Source organism: Tursiops truncatus, chromosome 12 (genome assembly GCF_011762595.2).
Source record: "Tursiops truncatus isolate mTurTru1 chromosome 12, mTurTru1.mat.Y, whole genome shotgun sequence".
In the NCBI taxonomy this organism is placed as follows: Eukaryota; Metazoa; Chordata; class Mammalia; order Artiodactyla; family Delphinidae; genus Tursiops; species Tursiops truncatus.
Window position 1 is genome coordinate 76,832,401 of NC_047045.1, and position 25,689 is coordinate 76,858,089.

General features: G+C 41.0%; 2 protein-coding genes across 14 annotated transcripts in view; one reads left to right on the plus strand and one right to left on the minus strand.

Moving 5' to 3' along the window:
- The window catches only part of OPRM1 (opioid receptor mu 1), a 158,641-nt gene that overhangs the window by 76,490 nt on the left and 56,462 nt on the right, over positions 1 to 25,689 (plus strand). The gene's annotated exons all lie outside the window — the stretch shown is intronic.
- The window catches only part of IPCEF1 (interaction protein for cytohesin exchange factors 1), a 181,032-nt gene continuing 158,724 nt past the window's right edge, over positions 3,382 to 25,689 (minus strand). For 12 of the 13 annotated variants that reach the window (XM_019951581.3, XM_073789756.1, XM_033867863.2 and 9 more), the window contains 2 exons: positions 16,306 to 16,499; positions 3,382 to 7,602 (listed from right to left, as the gene is read on the minus strand). In XM_019951581.3, coding sequence (XP_019807140.2) covers positions 7,387 to 7,602; positions 16,306 to 16,499 — 410 coding nt within the window. In that variant the 3' untranslated portion in view covers positions 3,382 to 7,386. Of the gene's footprint in view, positions 7,603 to 14,621; positions 15,057 to 16,305; positions 16,500 to 25,689 lie in introns of all 13 variants that reach the window. The other variant, XR_012324920.1, reaches the window with a different exon arrangement.

A 25,689-nucleotide genomic window follows, 5' to 3' on the forward strand; every position in this document is an offset into this window, starting at 1 on the left:
GCATTTCCAATTGTACATTTAGAAATAAGAGGGAGTTCCCTGGTGGTCCAGTGGCTAAGACTCCGCGCTTCTACTGCAAGGGGTGCGGGTTCAATCCCTGGTCAGGGAACTAAGATCCCACATGTCACATGGTGTGGCCAAAAAATTTTAAAAGAAAGAAAGAAAGAAAGGAAGGAAGGAAGGAAGGAAGGAAGGAAGGAAGGAAGGAAGAAAGAAATTAGAGGACATAGGCTACTTGTCACTTGGCGTGTATATGCCCCGCCCCTCTCGTAACCCATTGGCCATATTATTTGGGGGTGGTTCCTGAGAATTTGTACCCTGTATCCAATTTCCCTTGAAGGTATTTCTACATGTTGTTGGCTTCCCATGTATTTTTGTCGCTGGGCTACCATTTTCTATTAGCAGTCTCCAAAGACCCATACGGTCAGCAGCAGACCCAGGCTGTCACTACGTCCATTCCAGTAATTCTGACTACATTTGCTTGTGATTCTCAAGTGCTGCCATCTGGCCTCGGCGTTAATTGGCCACGGCCACCCTGGTTGAGAATGAGGGACATGACGTCCTGGCTAAGTGGCTCTCATTTAGCTGAGGACGGTTTTCTGGAAATGGGGGACGCAGTTAAGTGCAAATCCTGAGGCATGAAAGCTCTGGCCAAGTGAAGGGGTCTGGGCGGGCATCCACGGTGTCCACGACAACCACCTTTGGTGCTAGGATAAGAACTGGCAAAACAGCCAGACACCCTGTTTGCCTGGGAATTTTGTCCCTTCCCCACACCACCTGCTCTGGACAGAACTGCCGACACACATTCAGCAGAGACCTCGGTGTAGGCAGAGTGCGTATGGCTTCCTCAACCACGAGACGGGATAAACCAGCAGACCAGCATCCGGGAATTACCTGTAAAGATAGGCTTGTTTGGGTGTTTTAAGAGAAAAGGCAAATATAATACTCGGATTGTGATTTATGAGGACCGGGGCCTATCGAAATTCTATGCCTGTCAGTACATTTGAACACCATCACGTTCTCACAAGAGTCTCTGCGACTCTCATGGGAGAGAAAGCTGGGACTCGTCCAGAGCCCTCAGCCAGTCTGACATGGCACAGAGCAGCTCATGAACCTAAGATTTTGAGGCCTGAATTATCCTCTGCATCATGATACTCAATTCTCAACAGTGACATTCTAATGCTTTGTCTTTAAATGCAGGTATTATTAAAACTTGATCTGATTGTGAAACTACTGTACCTGTCAAACCTGTGTATGTGTGACTTTAAAAACTAGAAAACTTTTCCCCTTTCTCCTCATAAAGATGGAATTACTTTCCCTGTGGTGAACATACTTTGATGAAACCAAATTCAAGCCACATGGTATGACAAAGGATTTCATGCTTGTCATGAAAATTTAGATGTCCTGGAATTTCTGGAAGAAATTGATGGTTCAGGGGGACTAAGCAGGATATTTGAAATGGAGGTTTACAGTCGGCAGAATGATGACCATGAATCACTGGACCTGAGTCTATGTTACAAAGGGGAATAAAGGTTGCAGGTTGTATTCAGGTTGCTAAAACAGAGAAGCAACCTGTTGCTACACTATCCAGGTGGGCCCATGTAATCCTAGGGTCCTTAAAAGAGTCAGTCTGATATATACACTACCAAACGTAAGGTAGATGGCTAGTGGGAAGCAGCCGCATAGCACAGGGATATCAGCTCGGTGCTTTGTGACCACCTAGAGGGGTGAGATAGGGAGAGTGGGAGGGAGGGAGACACAAGAGGGAAGAGATACGGGGATATATGTGTATGTATAACTGATTCACTTTGTTATAAAGCAGAAACTAACACACCATTGTAAAGTAATTATACTCCAAAAAAGATGTTAAAAAAAAACAAAACAAAAAGAGTCAGTCTGGGGACGGTGTGACTAGAGAGAAAAGGTATAGAGAGATACCTTGCTGCCTTTGAAGATGGAGGAAGAGGCAAAGAATGTGGGTGACCTGGAGAGGGCAAGGAAATGATTCTTCCTCGGAGGTTCCCGAAGGAACACAGTTTTGACCACACCTTGATTTTAGCTCAAGGAAACTGGTGTCAGACTTCTGAATCTACAACTGGAAGAAAACACAATTTTCAAGCTACTGCATTTGTGATGATTCGGTACAGCAGCAATGGAAACGAATGCAAGATTGTTCTAGAAATCAAGAACGTACTGTATCAATGCCTTTTGCTAATCTCTTTGGTCTAGAATAATTTTTACTGCTTCCGTGTGGGAGCCTGGACAGATTTGGTGGTGGCAGATGGAGGAAAAAAAGGATGGGCCTCAGCATGTAAAGTGAAAATTTGGAGAGAGAGAGGAAACAAAATAACACGTTGTGTAGACAGCAAACAAGGAGGTGTGAATCAAGTTCAGTGCAGGCTAACTTCCTCTCATCAGTGGATCCAGCAAAAAGGCAATTTATTATCTACTTCAATATTTTCTTTGTTCCTTTTTCACAGAGATATCTTACGTATTTTAAGGAGCTTATGTGTTACTGGTTGTAACTTTTATAATCTTCAAATTTTTAAGATTCTCTAAACAAAATGTGGGTGCCTAGTAACGAGTCAAATTGTGTGCACCGACAATTGTGAAAAATATAAATATCTCGATACGAAGAAATCTGTAAGCTGAAGACCATTGGAGGAGGCCACATCAGTTGTTGTGGAAACAGATTTCCCAACGTAATTAAATCTTTTCATTTAATAATAAAAACATCGATCGTCTCGAATCAATTATTTTGCGGCTGCCACCAGAGGGCGCTATAACCCTTTGTAGACGATAAAAGCCCAGCCATGCCACACTTCCCAGGGAGTTTTTATTTTGAGGAAGCAACATTGCAGGGCAGAAAACGAACACCACTGGGACATTTCCAATGTTTTCCAGGTCATTTTACTAGATCTATTTTCTCCTGTTTTTATTTTTATCTTACAAGTCATCCTCAAACACACAGAGCAGGAGAAATGAGTCATGTCTCTTTTTTCAGTTCGGTCAAAGAGGGTAGAAGACAGAACAAAGTACAATGAGATTGAAGGTATCACTCCTACATTAACATCTTGCCCCCAAACACCATGCAGTGCAAAAAACGTCACATCCCCATCATGCAAGGGCGTTAAAATGGTGGTTTAAAATCCTGGGCTTAAACGTAAAATAGATAGCTAGTGGGAAGCAGCCGCATAGCACAGGGAGATCAGCTCGGGGCTTTGTGACCACCTGCAGGGGTGGGATAGGGAGGGTGGGAGGGAGGGAGACGCAAGAGGGAAGAGATATGGGAACATATGTATAACTGATTCACTTTGTTATAAAGCAGAAACTAACACACCATTGTAAAGCAATTCTACTCCAATAAAGATGTTAAATAAATTAATTAATTAAATCGTGGGCTTTATTAAGAGATGCTCGACGTCTCCCTGGGGCATGCTTCCCCTTTGGACTCAAAGAAATATCAAAACAGGGCAGTGAAGTCTTCTCACAGCAGGAGAAATTGAACTATTTTTTAAAATATCTATAAATATCTATTTTTTTCTTCTTTGTTTTCTCTGTGGTCTGTGGTGATGTGAGGAAGAATAGAGATGTGCAGAGGAGGTAAGAACATCACTTCCTGTCTCACAACATAGAGAAACACGTAGAGGTTCGTTATCTTGTTTGCTGAGACGAGCAGCTCTCAGTGCTGGGTGGAAGGATGGCCCATCCCCAGTCCATTTCCTATGCGTGGCTAAAATCTAGTTTCAGGGGCTTCCATTTTTAGTGACATATTACAAAACCATAGGCAGGACAGTCTCCTCACATTTCTAGGACTCCATTCCTCTTTTAAGTGTACAAAAAAAATTGAAAGGTGAAATACATTGGAAAACCCCAATCAAATATCAAATTCTATTAGACGAAGAAGAGATGCATCCTAAAACCTCAACACAAAGTGACGGTTGGATGGGCACCTTGTGTGCCTAAATTACTCACTCAGTCGTCTGTGTGGCCTCATCAAAATATTATCTTTCAATCAGAGTATCGTACAAAGAGGTGCGTGTCCATGAATTTAAATATGGCTGGAATTGGTATAGCCCCTCTCTTCAAAAGACTTAAAAGTATCTGGATCGTCTCTATGATATTGTTTGTGACTTAGAGGCTGTCTGAGGAAATTAGCATAATTACATGAAAAGGAATTGAAAGGAAAGTTAAGGTCCTAACCCTTAATCACTAAGCTCGTCTCTGGCATCTCCTGATACGTTTTAAAAGGAAAACAAAATAAATGGATCCCTTCCATCCAAGGATCTCACAGCTCCTAACGAGCAGTGTACTTTACAGAAGGAAGGAAAGGAAGCAGAGTGATAAGTTACACCCCAAGCCACAGCCAGCCACAGCAGCAGGTCACTGCAGGAGGGACAGTAACCTCTCAGGCCATGAGGAAGAGACTGTACTCAAGGAAAAGGGGCCTTTGGGTTTCCAGCGGATGACCTCGCAAAAGCTACCACGGCCCTGTGCCCATTGCAGCGCGATGGCACGTACAGTCCAAGTCCAGCTGCTGGGTCCCCGCAGCCACCGCACAAGGCAGAGGCACAGGGCGGAGGGAGACTCACGGCAGCCGTGCCCCTACTTCCTAGCACAACGTAACACAGAGTGAAAGCATCCTCAGAAGGGAAGTCACAAGTGAGCAGGTGAGTTTGGTCTAGAAGAGCCGGGTGCGAAATCGTGCATCTCAGTTTAACTTTCGTTTGGGAGGTTCTGCATAGTAACTGTTCTAACTAACAAAGCAAAAACATCTCGACGAACCCGACTTTGAAAAGTGACTGAAAAGCTAGACTGAGTAATCTCACGGATCTGTTTTGCCTTTAAGTTGGAGTGGTACCAATGGACTTTAAAAGGTCAGTTAAATATGTATTCATGAAAAGTCAAAGTAAAGCGTTAGAATATATTTGCAAGCCCTGGCCAAAAGCTTTCGAAGCACTTCACTTTAGGAAAAATGGGTTTAACGTTTATAGGTTGGTGCTGGAAACCAAAGAGGAAAAGGTAGAAGAATGCCTTATCATTCCATCCTTTCCTCTGCGATTATTTCTCCTTTCCTCACCACTTTGGTTACTTTGTGAATCCTAAACAGTCCACCTAATTATGGGAAGAATTAGATGCTGCTAATTACAGAAAGAATCGATGCTGATTTCTAGAGCAAAGAGATTAAAGCACCGGCCTTCAAACCAGAAACTTCAGGGTCCAGTCTGAGGACCTGAATGTTTGCTTCTCTCTGTGCCAACAGCACACTCACAGAGGGCCAGGTCCCCTCCTCTGCAGGGTCTGAGCCCTGCCCAGTGCGCTCCAACTGTTGCAGGAGCACCTGAATGTTTCCTGCGCCAAACTGACTAGCATGGCCTTTCAGAAGCTTCTAGTATTACAACTTGCTTCCTGGGTTTTTGGGTTTTTTTTTTCCTTAATGCTAAGGTTGTTTTTTGTTTACAAAGTATTAAGACTTCTTAGTAAAGCTTAGGGAAAATTTCAACAACTATTTCCATTTAGTTCGCAGATAAAATTCAGGGGGTTATTTCCATTTGAATGTCAAGCCACACACTTTGACACTATAAAGCCAACGATGTTGTGTTGACAACTTGCTAGGGGTTAGGCCAAAATGGGTCTTTCATGGGTTTCGGTTATTCTTATGGTGAGAAGTATTCATGGTGATTAGTGGGTGAAAACTTTCCTATTGTTTCTCTAATAAAATGAGTTCTCTTAAACGGTAAACCCCCAAAATTCTATTCGTCTTCCATCAAAAGACTGCATTAATTGTGCTTCCTCTGGTTTAGGATACGTAGGCATAAATGGCATAAAACTTAAAGTATATTTACTAGAAGGGATAATGTAAGAGGGAAGTCCTTTTCTGGTTAGGAAGATCGTTTACAACAGATAGAAATCTAAGCATTCTGGAGAGAGAGAGAAAAAAGAGAGAAAGAAGCAGAGAGAAAAGCCAGAAAATAAAGATTATTAATGCATGCCCTACATTTATCCCACAAGATCTCCTGAGCATTCCTCAGACATTATAGTGCAACATAATAACTCCAGTGAATCAATAGTATTCCTATTTTTCTCAAGCAAAAAGTATATACTTTGAAACATATACTGAATAAAACATATAATATCATCTTTTAAGACACTAGTAATTTGAACTTCTATAAATATTCTTAAATAACAAATATATTATATTTAGCTATTCACATAGGACACAAAGTGACACATAGACATACAAAAATAAAACACTCATGTTTTAACTCTTTTGCTGTTTCTGTTGGGTTGATTTTTTTTAGATACTAAAGATGCTAAAACAATTCAGACACCAGAATCATCTTGTCAATATTGATCCTAGGGAATCTGGATGTACATTTATTTATTTATTTATTTACTTACTTATTTATTTACTTATTTATTTTAGGCCATGCTGCACTGCCTGGGGGATCTTAGTTCCCCAACCAGGAATTGAACCCGGCCCCTCGGCAGTGAGACTGCGGAGTCCTAACCACTGGACCGCCAGGGAAGTCCCTGGTTGTGCATTTATACTGTGCATAGCTACCACCCCCAAGGGCAAAGGCAGTAAACATTCCTCGCTGGTCATATTACTATGTCCTACAGTGGTTTAGAAAATCTCAGAGGGAACAGAGGTGTCCAAGTGTAATGAGAGAGTTTTCTTTAGCTGTTCTGTGGCAAGGAAACATTAATCAGATCCCTTACCCAAACTGGATAAAGTCTGAAAATATTAAGCTGTCCTTTGAGTGAGTGGAATATAGGACACGCCTCCTCCTTGGGCGTTCCCGCACACCATTTGCTATGAAGTATTTCTCAACACGTGGAAAAGGCACCACCATTCTGGACCAAAGGCAAGCGATTTGGGTTCCACAATATCACATCTGTCCTGCCCCGGTTACTGCTGTAGATAGCATTCCTCCACTCAAAAGATGACTTAGGGAACTCAGCGACGCTACCAAATGGGACATATACATTCTTCTTTTGGAAAACAGAGTATTTCTATGAAGAAGTATCCCTGGTAAAAAGTGATCTTTTGTCCATGGAATGTTGTCATTCTCTTGAGAGCAACAAACAGAGGTGACAGTTCTCACATCCCACCTAGAACTTAGCATGGCCGGGGGCTCCCAGAAGGAACACAGAGACCATTTGCTCAGCTGGACTCCATCCCTCCAGCTGGAATGGAAGCACTGAAACTGCTGATGCAGCGTCAGTGTTTGTCTTCACCCCAGTTGCATCCCTAGAGGAGGAGCTGGTGCTTCCAGGAACCGGCTTTCAGTTTTCCTTTATAAGGAAAAATGCTAAGCTACGACAACATCTTGAAGAGTTGCTTTGGGGTAAGATGCGGGGGGAGAGGATCCTGGCTTGTTCTCAAATAGAATTTTCAATGCAGGCAGAGGAAGGTGGTTTCTCGAGTCCCTGGAGGGAGCCTTCGGGGGTGGACGTAGGGGTCCTCTGCTGTTGATGCTGCTGGTAGATATCCTGGATGAGCAGGGTGTTCATGACCTTCCACTCCCTGTATTTTCTGGCTGTCAGCTTCGGATCATCCAGCAGCTGGTTAATCATGGCCAGGTCATGTTCTTTACACTGTCCAAGTAGAAAAAAGAGAGAGGGAGAGAAGGGAGGGAGAGAGAGAGACAGAGAGAGAGAGAGAGAGAGAGAGAGAGAGAAGAGAGTGAGATGTGGTGACTATCTTAATTTCAATAAACCATCTTCAGCCCTTTTACAAATAAACTCACATATACCTTGACTGTAAAATTATCAAAGTGTTTTTACATATTAATATTCAAGTCCCTACAACAACCCTAAGAGATACGGCAAGACACCCATTTACACAGGCTGACCACAAAGAAGGTAGGCATCCCACCCAAGACTTAGGGGAAGAACTAGGCATATAACCAAGGTCTCCTATGTCGCTCTTCCCTGATCAATCCACTATTCCACACTACAGTCATATTTCTATCTCGGTGTGAGCTTTATTCCTCCTGGAATGGATAATTGTATAATCATGCTGTTAACCATCCAAACTTCACTAAGTAAAGCTGGGACATAGTACTTTTCCTAAGACATAAGTCAGTACAAAAATATATCTTTTTAGAGACAGAGATAGAGATAGAGATAGAAATAGAGATAGAGATAGAGATATATATTGGATCTGGCCCAACACTGAAATAGCCCACTTAAAAACTCATCAGTTGCCTTATGCTTTGCATATATCTTACCCTTTTTCCTTAAGAAAATCCCTTTATCAGGGAGCTCATTATATTGGGATAATCCTATTCCTTATGCCTTGATCCCAATACATTCTATCCTTACATAATGAAATAAATAAATAAATATATATATATATATATATATATATTTTTTTTAGGGATTTCTCTGGTGGCACAATGGTTAAGAATCCACCTGCCAATGCAGGGGATACGGGTTCGAGCCCTGGTCCGGGAAGATCCCACATGCCACGGAGCAACTAAGCTCATGCGCCACAACTACTGAGCCTGCACTCTAGAGCCCATGAGCCACAACTACTGAGCCCGTGGGCCACAACTACTGAAGCCCATGCGCCTAGAGCCCGTGCTCTGCAACAAGAGAAGCCACCGCAATGAGAAGCCCGCGCACCGCAACGAAGAGTAGTCCCCGCTCGCCACAACTAGAGAAAGCCCATGCACAGCAATGAAGACCCGATGCAGTCAAAAATAAATAAATTTATTTTCAAAAAATATATATCTTTTTATTTTCTATTAAATTATACCATTTTTAATAAATTTCACACATTTAATATATACAGAATAAATATGTAGGCTATCATTTTATTCAAAGAAAAGACTATTAAACTTCCATCCAAATAGTGCATATTTCAATGATGCTAGTAGACAGTCTATTCATATTACTTCACCTGCCTCCTCTGTAACCAATGACACATTTCCAAAATGTCTGTCTCAGGTTAGGGGATTTTTCTGTAGTCAAGGAATGGAGTGAAACATAAGAGGTATCAGCTGCCACATTCAAAAAAAGATCTCTCAACCTGACACATTTATCTCAAATCTATTCCTGTTCCCTTCATCCCTGTGCACATAATCCCACTTTCGGATACAAAGTCCACTATATCACACTTGACCTGCTGCTACAGCCTCCCAAGTGAGGTTCCTGCCTCCAGTCCCCACTTTGTATCCACCCTCTGCCCGACAGTGCAAGGGGTTCCCCTAAAATTCCAAGTATTCTTAATAGTTCCCCTTCATGCCCAAGGTTCCGTGGACATGAGCCCATCCTCCACTTCCTTCTTCCTTTCCTCTCTAAGAGTGCTGATGTGGATTTTCTCCCCGACACGCTGCTACTTCATACCCCCGGGATGTGCCGCACAGAGGACCTTCTTCACCTTCCTTCACTGGGGGACTCTAATTCCTTGAGGGACCTTCACATGGAACATTTCCCAGTTGTTTCTTTTCCACTGGATTTTACTACAACTCATAAAGGTATACTCACTTCAGGCATCATGCTCTCCAAAAAAACCTCTGAACCCCCAGATTGAACTGAGAAGCTTTTTGTATGTTCACGTGCCTTCCAATGCTGGGATCCAGCCCTCTTAGAACTTACCATGTTACGCTGAGATGTTCATGGCTCTGTCACGCCACCTATTCTAAAGCTTCTTAAGGAAGGTGACAGGGAACATATTTTATTCATTCCTGTATTCCCTGTACCTAACACAGTCATGAATGACAGGTAGACATTCAATGCCTGTTCATTACTGAACTAATCTCTCTGCCTAGATCCAGGTCAGCACGTGCTAAATATTCACAACTGTGCTCACGGGTCAAAGTTCAAATTCATGACCACTGACATTAAATGCACTTTCACCGCTATCCAATCATTGTGTTTTCTTATCCCTTTTCTCTCCCCCTCTCCCAAATGACTATTTCAAAACTTCTCATTTCTACTCAAATCTCCTCCCCAATCCTCCCTTGTAGCTGATGACCCTGCTCTTTATTTTTTTGAGGAAATGGAAACTATCAGAAGAGTAGTTCTCCCAAGCTCCCAGCACCTTCTACTACATCAGCACCAAGCTGCCTTCCTTCCTGTTCATTTGGGTGAAGTATCTGTGCTCCTAGCGAAGCCCGATCTCTCTACTTGTACAAGTGCTTCCTCTCTCACATTCAAGAAATTCACTTCCGCAATTCTCCCCTCTTTCCTGTGACTCGTCAGTCTCCTGTCTCCATGTGATCATTCTCACGGGCGTACAAGCATGCTCTCATTTCTCCCATCGTAAAAGCCCTCCCCTGAGCCGACTTCACTATTCCTGCCAACGTTCAGCTCTTCTCTGCCTCCAACGTCCTTGTGCCCGTTCTTTCACAGAATGTCTCCAATCAGGCTTCTGCCCCCATCCTTCCACCAAAACTGCTCTGGTTAGGGCCGTCTATGACCACCATGCTGCTAAGTCCAATGATCAATTATTCATCTTCAACTTATCAACAGCATCTAAAACTGTTGACTACTCCTTCTTGAACACCTTCATCATGTTGCTTCTGTGACACATTTTCCTGAATCTTCTCGTCCCAGAGTGACCGCTTATTCTCAGCCTCCTTTGCTGGTTCCACCCAATCTTTTAACACTAGTATGCCCCAGAGCTCCAGATTTAGCCTATTCTCTGTTTTACTTACCTTCGTGCTCTTGGAAATTTCACGTACTCTCTTCCCCTCTCCCTACACACTGAGGGTCCCAAATCTACCTTGCCTTACCATCGCCCTGAACACCATACTTGTTGATCCCTTCAGCAGCTCCACTTGGGCGTCTCCAATAAAACGTATCCAAAACTTACTTCCTGTTATTCTCAATACCCCCATCTACTCCCAATACGTACTGAAACCTGCTCCTACCACAGTCATCCTCAAAGCACCTCATGGCAACTCCATCTTGCCAGTTGCTCAGGCCAGACACTGGAGTTGTCCTTGACTCCTTCTCTTACTCCCAACATACCAGAAAATTCAGATGGTTCTACCTTCGAAATATGTCAAGCTATGGCACAGCTCTGTTGAGCACTTTCCAAAGGCTTCCTATCGCACTCTGAGTTGAAGCCAAGGTGTTTGCAATGTCAGCGAGGCATTACAGGCTATGATCCCCTGCTGCCCCTTGGACCCATGGCTCTGCTCCCCGTCTTGCCTCCCCACCCCATTCCAGCCACACTGACCTCCTTACCCGTCCTTAAATGGACCAGGCACACCCCCATCCCAAGGAATGTGCGTTTTTGTCCCTGTTACTCGAAACATTCTGCCTCAGGTAGACTGAAGGCTCACTCCCTTTCCTTTTTCAGATTTTACTCAAATTCTATCTTTTAAAGAGGCTTCTCATGCTTATCCTAGTTACAAATCAGTCCCTCAACATTCCTTATTCCCCTTCTCTCCTATTTGCTATCAAATGTACCATCACCTAGCACACTACCAATTTAACGTATTTATTTTGTTTATTTTTTTCTCCACCTAAATGTAAGCTTCATGAGGTCAAGCACTTTTGTCTGATATATAGCCAGGTGTCTGAAAGAATGACTGACACACAGTAGACTTTCACTAAATACCTGTTGAAAAAAATGAATACATCAAATAAGAAGTGAATGAAAGAACTAGTCACCCATTTGCCTTTTAACCTCTTTTGCATCATGAATGCTATTTAGAGTCTGAGGAAATTCTCTCCATAAACGGACAAACAAACAAACAAAATATATATATATAATTATATATATGATATACGTATTATTGAATATATCTGTACTATATCTACATAATATATACTATGTTATATAGATATATATTACAGATATATAGGTAGATACAGGCATAGACATAGACATAGACATAGACATAGACATAGATATATCCACACATTTGCATATAGTTCTAGGGATTCTAAGAACTGGCAGCATGTATTTTATCCAAATGAGGTATCTGCTGATGCATGATCCCAAACATTAGTGGCACACAAATGTATTTTCTGTCCTCTACAATTAGCTTTAACTTACATTTTATTTGGGGTGTTTTATTACATTTTCTTCTTTTCTTCCTTTCCTACTTCTAGATTGGTCAGAATAATATGGATTTCGAGGGAAAAGTACCACACATATAGTAATCTGAGTGGTGAGATTTATAATTTTACAGCAAGAGAGCAAGGGTGTGGTGATAAATGGAGATCAAAAGATATATTTGGGTTTCAGGAAGGAGAGAAAACTGTGCAGTAGGAAAGTAACCAAAGAGGGATATGAAGCAGGTTGGCCAGGACCCAGAAGCAGAGGGAAGAAAGGTTAGTTAATAAGGGGGTAACTAGGAAGGATTGCTGGTAGAAAGTCAAGCAGGACCAAGAGAGTTTTCTTTCTTCTCTCTGAGTTCTCCACATCTCTACTTCCAAAAACAATCTTTTCCGAAAAAAAAAAAAAATGCTTTCATTCTCTAATATTACCATAGTTCTATTCATATGAAGTTACTTAAGGAGTGTTACTTTGTTCTTAAGAAATTTTGATATCTGTGCAGAGAGAGATCCTAATATTTTATTGAAAAAAACTACTAAATAAGATCTTTGCAGAACAACCAAATTTGGAAAATTGATTTTTTTAAGGCAAAAATGAATTCACCACCACTCTAAAGGGGATAAAAGGTTTTAGGAAAGGGTCTCTTCAACTAACACTTCTCAAATGGTTTTTAGCTCTAAATAATGCAAATTTCTTACCATTCAGCTCAAGTCCGTGTTAGTTCTTTTATGGATAAAAGAAAAAACTGTAGATAAGAATAGAGAGGAAGGAAATTAATGCAACAACTTAACCCCCTGAGCTCCTTCCTTGACTCAGCACCCTGGGGTCAACAGGCATCACGCAAAGGCCCTGCTCCTCCCCTATAGAGCAGCGGGCTCACTGGATGCTTTGAACCACTTTGACAACATACTCCTGGCTTTCTGGCAGGCAGGCAGAGTCTGGTAGGGGTTCTGAAAAATAATGTACTTCCATTCTTCACTCCAAATATTCAGTACATGGCTTGCCTTAAGACCTAAGCACTGGAAATGTGTTCTACCAGAGCAGGTGGGCAAAGAAGTGCTCGTTCCTCTTTTGACACAGGCAAGAGGAATCTTGGGAGAAAGTTTCAGTTGGACCCATTAATCATTCCATTAATCATTCATTTAAAAATAAATACAGGCTTAGCCAAAAGTCCGGGGATGTGGAGCTATCAGAAACTCCTAAAGGTCTAATCTAAAGGCCTTTAGTGTGTGACAAGATAGTTTGCTCAACTTTCTAAAAGAATTTCCATGAAGAGCATTCATTCCAATACAGTCCCAGTGAGAGGATTTTTCTTCATTTCTGGAATGTGCCTATTACTAAGACAAACATTATTATTCAAACAGTTTCCTTGTTTCTGCATGAAACTGTTCTTTTTGCTTGTCCACACTCCGGCTTTGAAGTATTTTTTAAGTAAACATTTATATTGCAACGTAACACACATAGAGAAAAACGCGCATACAAGGTTTGTGCTTGATGCAATTATCACAAAATGAACACATCTGTGTAGCCACCATCAAAGTCAAAAAAGACTTATCTCAGAAGCTTCACTTGTGGCCTCTCCCAGTGCATATTCTCCCCTCCCCCTCAAAGGCAACCACTATCCTGACTGCTTTGAGTTTTAAAGACAGTTAAAATAATTCTGATAGCTTTGTGACATGAATGAACATGATGTACCAAATAATCTTTCTCTGATGAATAGGTTGATGTGCTTTTTCTCTTTTTTTTCAACAAGGTCAATTTCCACATCATCATGTCCTCCTCGGAGGTTCACAGGAATACATAACATGGGGTACATTTCATCAGCCCCAGCGTAAGGGATCTGTGGAAAGGTCTTCTTTCCAGAAATGTTCAGAGAGTGCAGTTCTTCAGCTGGGTGGGGTAGAGAGCCCCTGAGACGGCCCCAATGTTCCTTGCTCCCCGGTACTCATGCCCTTCTGTAATTCCCCTCCTTGACTGCAGGAAGGCTGACCTAGCTACTTGCTTCTAATGAACAGAATACTGTAAATGCGATGTGATGTCACTCCTGACATTGGGGTATAACCCACCCTGCTCGCTCACTCTCGCAGCTTTACTGCTCTGCAGGCAGCCAGCTTCTATTTTGGGAACTGCCCTATGAAGAGACTCACATGGGAAGGAACTGGGGGTGGCCTCCAGCCAACAGACAGTGAACAACTGAGACCCTCAGTCCAACAACCTGCGAGGAACTGAATCCTGCCAACAACCACGTGAGAGAGCTTGGAAGCACACCCTCCCCCAGTGGAGGAATGAAAACTGATGCCTGGATTACAGCCCCAGCTGATGCCTGGATTACAGCCTTATAAGAGACTCTGAAGCAGAAGCACCTAACCAAGCCACACCCAAATGCCTGACTCACAGAAACTGTGAAATGATGAATGTCTATTGCCTGTAGCTGCTAAGTTTGTGGGTATTTTGTTGCCTAGCAATAGATAACTAATACCTGGGAAGAAAAGAAAAAGATGCTGAGTTCCTCAAGTCTGTGGCCATAGTGCATGGAGAACAAGACATCACAGAGAACCAGCTGCGTCAGTAAAACCTTTGAATTCTTTGTACAAACCTGTGCTCCCAGTTTCCAAGCCCCTGGCCATGGTCGGATGAAGGTCCAGAATCCTGAGTTTCCTGCTCTTTGGAAAGCTGAGACCACCGTCTTTCTCCTTCTAGAAGTAGCCTGAACTGTCCAGGCTCTCCTTAGCCTCTATTCCCTACTTCTCCCAATGTGGGCTGCAACATCTCATCCACTTTTATGCATCTGCCTAGGCCAGCTCCTCCTCCTTGAATGCACTTCCTTCTCTTCCTGATTTTCTTCATCTCTTATGATGGGCCAGTTTCAGCATCTCCATGGCATTGTCCCTAATGGCCTCAGGTAGGCAGCTGTTTCCCTCCTCTGGGCTACCAAAGCTGATATCAACTATAGCACTTATCACATCTCATAGCGATTGTTTTCCTTTATGTTTCCATTGTCCAGTGGGGTCTTCTCAGTGGTCCCAGCGTCCTAGAGTAGTGCCTCATACATAGTAAGAGTCGGGAAGTATTTGTTCAATAAAAAATGTATTCACTCGTATCAGTTATCGCAAATAAGACAGTAAAATCCCAACACAGTACGGCATATTACACTGGATGACCAAACACATTCATCAACTCTGTAAATACTACGGAATAGAACATATTTGACTTTGAAATGAGTGCTAGTGATGTCTTTCATCATTAAATGCTAGGGAATTTCCTCTACATTTGGGCTTTCTTTGTATAAATAAAATACACCTTTGCCTTTTATTTTTCAGCCTTATTTTTACAAGGCTTTTAGGGGGCTTAGGTCTTCCACTGACTCACTGGGACATCTGACTGAGAGTCACTCCACCATCTTTTGTAGCCTTGTCCTTTTGATTGCTGCTATTTCTTCCTGGAGAGGGATTCAAATTCATGATGCAAAAGGACATGTACAAAACAGCATTAAATTGCGGGTCTACAAGGCTTTCCAGAATCTATAAATCTTCTGCTAATTCAGGACTGTTTTACCAAGTATTCTGGCCTCTACTTGTTTGTGCTATAATCTAAACGTGAAAGCGGGATGCTTGTGTTATAAAGAACCATTTTAGTTATGGGAGGCCATGAACACAGCTTCAGTACATCCTGTGCCCTGTCCCTTATTCTCACTGTGAAAACATCTGCTCGTCTGCTACCGTGAAGTGTCTGTTTCCCACTGCCCAGCTCTCATGGTGTTCTTGGCTCCAGACGCAAGAGCTTAGCATCACGTAAGCCTGCTATATCTGAAATGTAGGAAATTTCTTCTGGATATAGTCTAAAAGAACGGCACCCTTTAATGAATCAGGCAAAATCCCAAGATCTTATTAAATTTTACTGTGTATTCTCACCAGTTGACTATCTCAGGCTCTCAGCAACATTTATTATTCCAGGTCGTAGGGTACAAAAACAAATTACACATGATCCTTGCCATCTAGGAGCTTAGTATTTGAAATTTTACACCAGAGTGAATGCAAAAATCAAGGCCTATTGCAAAAACAAAACAAAACAAAACAAAAAAACTGCATTGGGTGCTACTGTGTGAATTTCCTACTGTTTTATGAATGTCAAGGGTCAACTCACCCTATAGAGACTGTATTGGCTTTTACTGCCTTTCCCTACCCTCCACCCACACATGTGGTTAGCATAAATCATTCTACAGAACCAGCATTTTCTCACGCCACATCCACAGAGTTCATCCACAGTCTGAAATTTCTTACCTTTAATGTGCTATTCAAAGTCCGGATTTTGTGGAGCTTCTCATTTATGGATGGATTTTTGCACCGCTTGACAAAGGACTTTCTCAACTCCTTTTTGGTTGAAGGTCGCCGGTCCCCAAGAGGAGATAGACTAGCTTGCTCTAACGATTTGTAGAGCTTCTCCATTTCATCATCTTCAGACACTTTTGTCTCTTCTATTAAAATAAATAAATACCAATAAACCCAGTTAATCAAGGACAGAACATTTGACATGGTCCTAAAACAAGGCCCTCCTGATACCTTGATCTTAGACTTCCAGCCTCCAAAACTGTGAGACATAAATTTTTATTGTCTAAGCCGCTCAGTTGGTGGTACTTTGTCATACCAGGGCCATGTTCCCTTTGAAGGCTGTAGGGAAGGATCTGTTCCAGGCCTCTCTTCCAGCTGCTGGTGGTTCCTTGGCTTGTGGCAGCATAACTCTAATCTTCACATGGTGTTTTACAGTGTGCATGTCTCTGTGTCCAAATTTCCCCCTTTTACAGACACCAGTCATATGGATTAGGGGCTCACCCTATTGACCTCTTAACTAATTACACCTGCAAAAGATAACCATTTCCTAATAAGGTCACATTCTGAGGTCTCAGTGGTTATGACTTCAACACAGGAACTTTGGAAGGACACAATTGAACCCATAATAGTACACAATCTAACCTCCCAAAATTTATGTCCCTCTCACATGCAAAATACATTCACTCATCCCAACACCTCCGAAAGTCTTAACCCATTCAAACATCAACTCTAAGTCTCAAATCTCACCCAAATATCATCTAAATCAGAGATTGGTGGGATTCAGGGAATGATTCATCCTGGAGCAAAGTTCCTCTCCACCTATAAACCTGTGAAACCAAGTAAGTTCTCTGTTTCTAAAATACAATGGTGGGGCAGGATAACCTTACAGACCAGTACACACTCTAAAGCTTGAGAACCATTGTCCCAGATCACTTTTTAATGTCCTTCCTAGAACTGTTCTTTGAATGAAGGAATCCACCTGTGGTCTGCGGCTTTCAGCAGATAATAATAATTCCTCATGCCACACACCTCCATTCTCTTTGTTAACCACACCTTGCCAGCCTCAGCTCAAATGCTCCCAGTAAAGTGACTCCACCCAGGATCCGGGGGGTCCCCGGAGGTGCTAGGCTAAGCCAGTGGCAGTTCCATCATGCTAGCCACAGTCATTCACCCAGGGATGAGCACGTGTCTCAGATCAGGCCCACTGGGGCCAAAGAGACTCAATTCTGAGACTTTGGTTTGGGGTATCAGGGAATCAATTTCTCTATTTTCCTAAATGGAGTGGTGTGATGATGTAACCTGGAAGATTCCAGAAATCATGCCAAGAATCATGAGAATGGAGCCAATCCATAGGATCCAACTGACACATGGATTTCGGTGATACCATTACTGCCCTCTTGGCTTATGGGAGCCAGTACATTGCCTTTGTTAAGATATTCTGAGTGTCGTTTTCAAGCATGTGCAGCTGAAAGAGTCTCAAATGATACAGAAAGTTACTCAAAGAAAACCATCTCTTGATGGTGCTTTAATTTCTTACTAAGAACTTCAGTCCTTTATTCACTTCAGTCTGAAAATAATGTTGGGAAAGATAGACAATAAGATTGTTTTCTACCATGTACTCCCTAGTGTCTATGCATTTTAGCTCCCGTCCTGAGAACAAGCTTGATAGAGGATCATATAGGAAGTATGGCCTTAGAAGAACTGCAGAAAAGGTCTCACCAAAGAGAAAAGCACACAACAGTAGTCTAGAAGCATCAAAATTAAGCACACTCACTTACTTTACATTTACTCTTATAAGATTAAGTGTCTTTAGGCAATAGTTTTCCCCCTTCTACTACCAGAAAGCCCACAGGTGTGCCCAATACTCTTTCATAAAATGAAGAGCAAAGATGTTGGGCTAACTTTGCAACTAAATTAAAGTATTGGTCAGTAAACTTCTTTGTTCACTACAATATTATTAAAAAAGGAGAAAATATTCAAAACTACATTTCAACACAATTAGAGTTTTTGGCTCAGGCTGTGCAGACATCAAAAGTAGGTTTTTGTCAATAAGCACATGAAAAGATGCTCAGTATCATCAGTCATTAGAGAAATGCAAGTCAAAACCACAATGAGGGCTTCCCTGGTGGCGCAGTGGTTGCGAGTCCGCCTGCCGATGCAGGGGACACAGGTTCGTGCCCCGGTCCGGGAAGATCCCACATGCCGCGGAGCGGCTGGTAAGCCATGGCCGCTGAGACTGCGCGTCCAGAGCCTGTGCTCCACAACAGGAGAGGCCACAACGGTGAGAGGCCCGCGTACCGCAAAAAAAAAAAAAAAAACCACAATGAGATACTATTTCACACTCACCAGGATGGCTAAAATCAAAAAGGCACAATAAGAAGTGTGGCCAAGGATGTGTAGAAACTGGAACCCTTAAAGTTGCTGGTGGGAATATAAAATGGACCCACCACTTTAGGAAACCGTTTGGTAATTCCTCAAAATGCTAAATGTAGCATTTTAAGTTACCATATGACCCACCAATTCCATTTCTAGTTATATACTCAAGAAAATTAAAAACATGTTAACACAAAACTTGTGCATGAATGTCATGAATGATATAGACAAAAGGTGCGAACAGCCTAAATGCTCATCAGTTGATGAGTGGGGTAACAGATTGTGGTACACGCATGCAATGGAGTATTAGTCATTAAAAGAAATGAAGTACTGACACATACTATAACATCGCTGAACCTTGAAAAATTCTTTGAAGTAAAAAAAGCCAGTCACAAAAGACACATGCTGTATCGTCCATTTATAATGAAATGTCCAGAATAAACAAATCCATGGAGACAGAAAGTAGATTAGTGGCTGCCTGGGGCTGAGGAAGGGACAAGTAGGAATGGGGAGTGACTGCTAATATGTATGGGGTTTTTCCTGTGTGTGGTGCTAAGATGTCCTCAAATTAGATTGTGGATCTAGTTGCACAACTCTATGAATATACTAAAAACCACTGAACTGTATGTTTTTATGTGTGAATTTTATGGCATGTGAAGCATATGTCAATAGAGCTATTAAAAAGTAGACTTTTATAAGATTATCATGATAACTGATGACACTTGCATAGGAGAAATACTAAGCATGGCAACAGTCCTGGAGTTAAGCTGGAGACATTAGAAAGTCTTAAGAGATCTAAATGAAAAGACATCTGACTCTTAGAGAGGAACATTAGCATTGGCGACTCTGGGAGTTTTCAGTCCCACAAGAACACAATAATTGTACACATCATTTTTTTACAGATAGGCAGGTGGGGACTCTACCTCAAATAAAGCCTGAATACATAGCTTTTAATACCACAGTATTTTTAAAGTAATATATATTTAACAAACCTCAAGAAACAAACCAAACAAGTATACAACAAAGAAGATAAACAGAATGACTACTTTCTCTGTGTTCACCAAGCTGCTCAGTTGTGCTGCTAAAGATTGTGATAGAAAATAAAAATACTTTCGACTAACACGTTAATTTGTAATTATGTCAGAGTAAAATGATTATATTAAGATCTTACATCTAATTCAACAATATTAAATCAGTAAAGATGAAAATAAACTTTAGAATCTTGAAATAACATGGCATAAAGGACATTCCCTAAATGAAAAATAAAGAGGACCGCCTCTTTGGATAATTTTATTATTATTTAATATATTTATATCAATATATATTACCTTTAAGTTAAAAATATCAGAGATTATCGCCCTTCCACACACATATTCCTGTCCCTATTTGCCTTTTTTGTATCATAATCTGAGAGACATACAACATATTGCTAGATACTCATGGGAAAGACCTGTGATCTAACCTCATCCATGACCTAAATGGGGATTTTATACTGTTTTACTGTTACTAATGGCTGGTGCCTAGGTCTTCACAGGACAATAAAATGAACATCCAGTAATAATGGAAGCAGATGATAAATAGGATCATAGGACAAAAAAAAAAAGACCCAAAGGGTACAAGCACACAGGAAAACACAGCTTGCACCTGACCCCAAAGCCGAGGTGAACCGAGTCCTTCCTAACGGTTGTATGGAAGACTAGCACTGGCTGGCTAATCCTACAGGGCTATCCCTGTACCTTTCAAAGGCTTCTCAATAGAGTAATATTTTAAAAATCTCCATTTCACCTTTTTTATATAAATATTTTTCTAAATTCTAATATCATATTAGGAAACACTACATTGTTCCCTTATCTTACCAGATTATAAAAAGAGCAAAAAAAAAAAAAAAAGATTGGCAGAAAAGACCACTGGTCTCTCTCCCTCTGGAAACAGAAGCCAAGTTAATTATTTCTATCTCCCTTGTCTTCTGTGGCAAAATGAAAGACTTTTGTCTGACAATCAAGTGTTTTCAACGCAACTGTTATCCTTCCTCTCAAGTGCATATTTTAGTCTCTTACATAAAATAACAGGACTTTAATTTCCTTCTCCACATAAGGCATCACGCCTCACGAGTTCTTTGCCAAGGAAGATGAAAACTATTTTTATTTTATAGATGAGAAAAAATGTGGAGATTCTTGGAAAACAGTAAGTGATCTTTCCAAAATGTAAAGCAGTGTGGAATGAGGAATAAAAGTTTGCTTCCACACTGTGCAGGCCCAGGCACTTCCGGACCAGTCTTCTCCAACTTTAATAAGCAAACAACCACCTAGGGATCTTGGTAAAACACAGTTTCTGATTCATTCAGTCTGGGATGGCGGGCACTGAGACGCTAAATTTTTAAGGAGCTCCTAGGTGATGTCTGAAGTGCTGGTCCATGGACATACTCTGAGTAGCAAGGCTAGACTGCTTCCCAGCAATTAGTCATGCAGAAACAGCCTCAGCTCACCGGAAGAGAAAAGGACTGAAATTACAGCTAGAAAGTTGAGACTTGTCCAGAAAGCAGCATCTATTTTCTCTGTGCCATATCATAGTTTTTTTAAAAATCTGGCTTGCTCAAGGGAGGGTTCCAGAATCCCTGCTCTAAAGCATCAGTATCTCAATATTGTTGAGTTGGTAGGAATTTGAGGTAAATGTTAGTGACCCTTTACTTCTGTTAGACTGGCTCAGAATGTCTGGAGGGGTCAGTCTAGAAAACGTTCTCCAAACTTAGGTCAATAATCTAATGATTTAGACTCAATAAAGGGATGATATATATTTAAGAAGATCTTTCTTGTTGACATTAGCAAAAGACAAAACATGGAAGATTCAGACGGAGGGGAAAGATATGAGGAGCACTTCATGCCAAGAGCAGTGAGGCAAGAGGAAGAAGAAGTCACCCCAATACAATTTCACAAGCAGAAAATGAAGGTTTGGAGCAGATAAATGCCCTTACCTTTCCAAGATGGTGCTCTCTTGTCCTTACGTCTATGGTTATAATCTAGTGTGATCTGTAATTACTTGCAAGACATCCTTGTTTCTGCCTTATGGGAAATCCTCGGCGTACATATTTAGAGTTACATATTTCCACATGGCCATTAAATCCCTACTAATAAACCTTTTCCCAGGAAGTGATAAAAATCCTATACAGTTGAGATTATATTTCATTCCGCAGAGGACTGAATGTCCTGGAAAACTTAGGACTCATCCTTGATTCCTCTCTTTCCCTCACACGTTTGATCCCCTTATTAAGTTCAACCATCACATATCTTTGAATGTCCACTGTGTACTCGGGCAGTGCAGCTGAAAGACTAGGGACAGACTAAACCAGGCAACAATCCTTTATGAATCTTACATTCGTACATTGTATGTTTATAATATATCCCAAATATGTGTATTTTTTCTGCTCCCCACCCCATTGCTACCATCATTTCATTGTTGGTCTATTTCGACAGCTACATTCCTAATACCCATTTTTCATACAGTGAAGTGATCTTTTTAAAATGTAAACCACACCAAAACATTCCTCAGCTTCAGTTCCTCCAAAAATAGCTCATTGCACTTAGAACAAAATCCAAATACCTTAAAGGACCCACTAGTTGCCACATAGCCAGCTGCTACTGAATTCTCCAGTATCTTCCTATGCTGCCCCTACCCACTCTGCTCCAGCCATGCTGGATTTATTTCTGTTTCCTGAACCGCAAAATTTGTGCCAGTCCTATAGCATTTATACTCTACGTTCTCTCTGTCTAGGGCATGTTGCCAGCTATTGTTTATATGTGTAGGTTTCCTTGTGAAATTCAGGTCCCAGATCAAACATTGCCTCCTCATGGAGATCCTCCCCAACCAGTCATCTAAATAAAGGTCCTTCTTCCTACCTCCATTATTATATACCCTTACCTAATTTCCCTTATAGAACTTACTCACTACCAGAAATTATCCTGTTCTTCTACTTACCTGCTAATTGTCTCCAAACCCTGCCAAAACAGACATATGCACCAGACTGTAAGTTCTATGCAAGAGGGCTATTGCCTTTGTTATCTTCAAAAAGCATCTCCAAATGCCAACAACTGAGCCAGAAATATAATACCTCCTCACAACATATTTGTTAAACATTCACTGTTTGGTCAAAATTTCCATTCTTAATCTTATTCTCACCTCCTTCATATATCCATACATAAGAAACACAGCAAGCTAATTCTGGATTTGGATTCTTTAAAAACTCAGTAAGTAAACGATTCTTACTAAATGTCAAGTGTCTAGATAGAGTAAAAGTAAAAATTAAAATTTGTTTTTGGTTAGAGAAAAAGGGAAAGGACACAAATTACTAACAGCAGAAATGAAAAAGAGGGTTATCACTACAGAACCCATGGGACATTAAAAGGATAGTAAGAAAATGCTATGAGCTACTCTGTGCCCAAAAATTTAATAACCTAGCTGAAACAGACCAATTCTTTAAAAGAAACAAAACTCACACAAGAAGAAATAAATGATCTGAATAGGCCTATATTCAATCAATAATTGAAAAACCTTCTAATTGAATCAATAATTAATAACCTTCTAAAACAAAGCACCAGTCCCATATGGGTTCACTGATGAATTCTACCAAACATTTAAAGAAAAAATTATACCAATTCTCTACAATCTCCTTCAGAAGACAGAAGCAGAGGGAATACTTCCTGACTCATTCTATGAGGCCAGCATTACCCTAATCATCAAATCCAGACAAATACATTTCATTGCTGAAAACCAATATACCTCATGAACATAGATGCAAAATTCCTCAGCAAAATATTAGCAAATTGAAGAATAAAAAATTTTTACACCATGACCGAGTGGGAATTATCCCAGATATGCAAGGCTGGCTCAACATTAGAAAATAAATTAATGTAGTCGATCACATCAATAGGCTTAAGAGGAAGAAGGAAAAAAACACATGATAATATCAATAGACACAGAAAAAGCATTTAACAAAACCCAATACTCATTTGTGATTAAAAAAAAAAAACTTCTCCGTAATCAAGGAATAAAAAGAAAATTCCTGGCGGCTTCCCTGGTGGCACAGTGGTTAAGAATCTGCCTGCCAATACAGGAGACATGGGTTCGAGGCCTGGTCCAGGAAGATCCCACATGCTGCAGAGCAACTAAGCCCGTGTGCCACAACTACTGAGCCTGAGCTCTAGAGTCTTCGAGCCACAGCTACTGAAGCCCGTAGGTGCCTGTGGTCTGCAACAAGAGAAGCCACTGCAATGAGAAGCCCGGCACCACAACGAAGAGTAGCCCCTGCTCGCTGCAACTAGAGAAAGCCCGTGCACAGCAACGAAGACCCATCGTAGCCAAAAATAAATAAAATTAATTAATTAATTTTTAAAAAAAGAAAGAAAATTCCTCAACTCAATACAGAATATCTACAAAAAACCTACAGCTAACTTCATACTTAATGGTGAGAAACGAGCTTTCCCACTAAGATCAGTAACAAGGCAAGGATGTCCCCTCCCACTACTCCTCTTCAACATTGTACTGAAAGTCCTAGCCAACACAATAACACAAGAAAAGGAGATAAAAGTATACAGATTGGGAAGGAATAAATAAAACTATCTTTGTTCATATATGACATGAATTTGCATCTGGAAAAGGCAAAACTATGGAGATAGTAAAACGATCAGTGGTTGCTAGGCATTGGGGAAGGGAAGGATTAAAAGGTGGGGTACAGAGAATTTGTAGGACAGTAAAAATACTCTGTATGATACAGTATTAATGGATACACGTTGTTATACATTTGTCCAAACCCACAGAATGTAGAACACTAAGAGTGAACCCTAAGTTAAACTATGGACTTTGGGTAATTATGATGTGTCAGTGTAAGTTCATCAGTTTTAAAAAATATACTACTTTAGTGGGAGGAATATTGATAATGGAAAAGGCTATTATGCGTAGGGGCAGGGGTAGACAGGAAGTCTCTGTACCTGCCTCTCAATTTTGCTGTGAACCTAAAATTGCTCTAAAAATTAAAATCTACTTTGAAATATTTGTCAATTGGCTGCTTACTATAGTTTTGTAGCTTGAGGCAAATAGAACCTTATTTGCCTCGGCTTTAATTAAGAAGAAATAAAATTGTAGGGAGAGAAATTAAAAATTAACAACCAAAGGGTAGTGCAGGAAAAGATGTCAAAGGCTTATGGTGTTGTCTAGACAAGAAGGATCTACCTGTAAAAACTGATCTTATAGTTTCCATTTCTAGTTGAAAATTCAGACACGTGCTCATATCATTCTAGTTCCTTGCTCTTGATGCACAGGGTGACATATATTCAGGAGTCTCCGGAACAGCCAGGAAGGGTCAGGAGGGTATAATCAAAGAGACAAACAAATGAATCTGAGACCATTAGGTTGGGAGCATCTCAAAGGACTGCACAAGATTCTTCACAGAAGTGAAGTGTAAACTGCAGGTGTATGCGTTCAAGAAGACTTGCAGATCAGGGACGTCATTCTCAGACCAGGGGCACAAAGAATATTCCCCAGCTTTGTGTAGAAATACCTGGAGACAAATGAAAATGGAAACACACTGATCCAAAGTCTATGGGAATAACAAAAGCAGTTCTAAGGAGAAAGTTTATAGTAATATAAGCTTACCTTGAGAAACAAACAAACAAAAATCTCAAATAAACAATCTAACCCTGTACCTAAAGGAACTAAAAAAAGAACAAACCCCAAAGTTAGTAGAAAGAAATAGTAAAGATCAAAGCGTAAATAAATAAGAGACTAAGGAGTAGAAAAGATCAGTGAAACTAAGATCTGATTCTTTGAAAAGTAAACAAAACTGCTAAGCCGTTAACCAGATTCATCAAGAAAAAAAGGACTCAAAAACAGAAATGAAAGACAGGTTACAAGCAACACTACATGAATACAAAGGATCATAAGAGATTACTACTACAAACAAATATACACCAA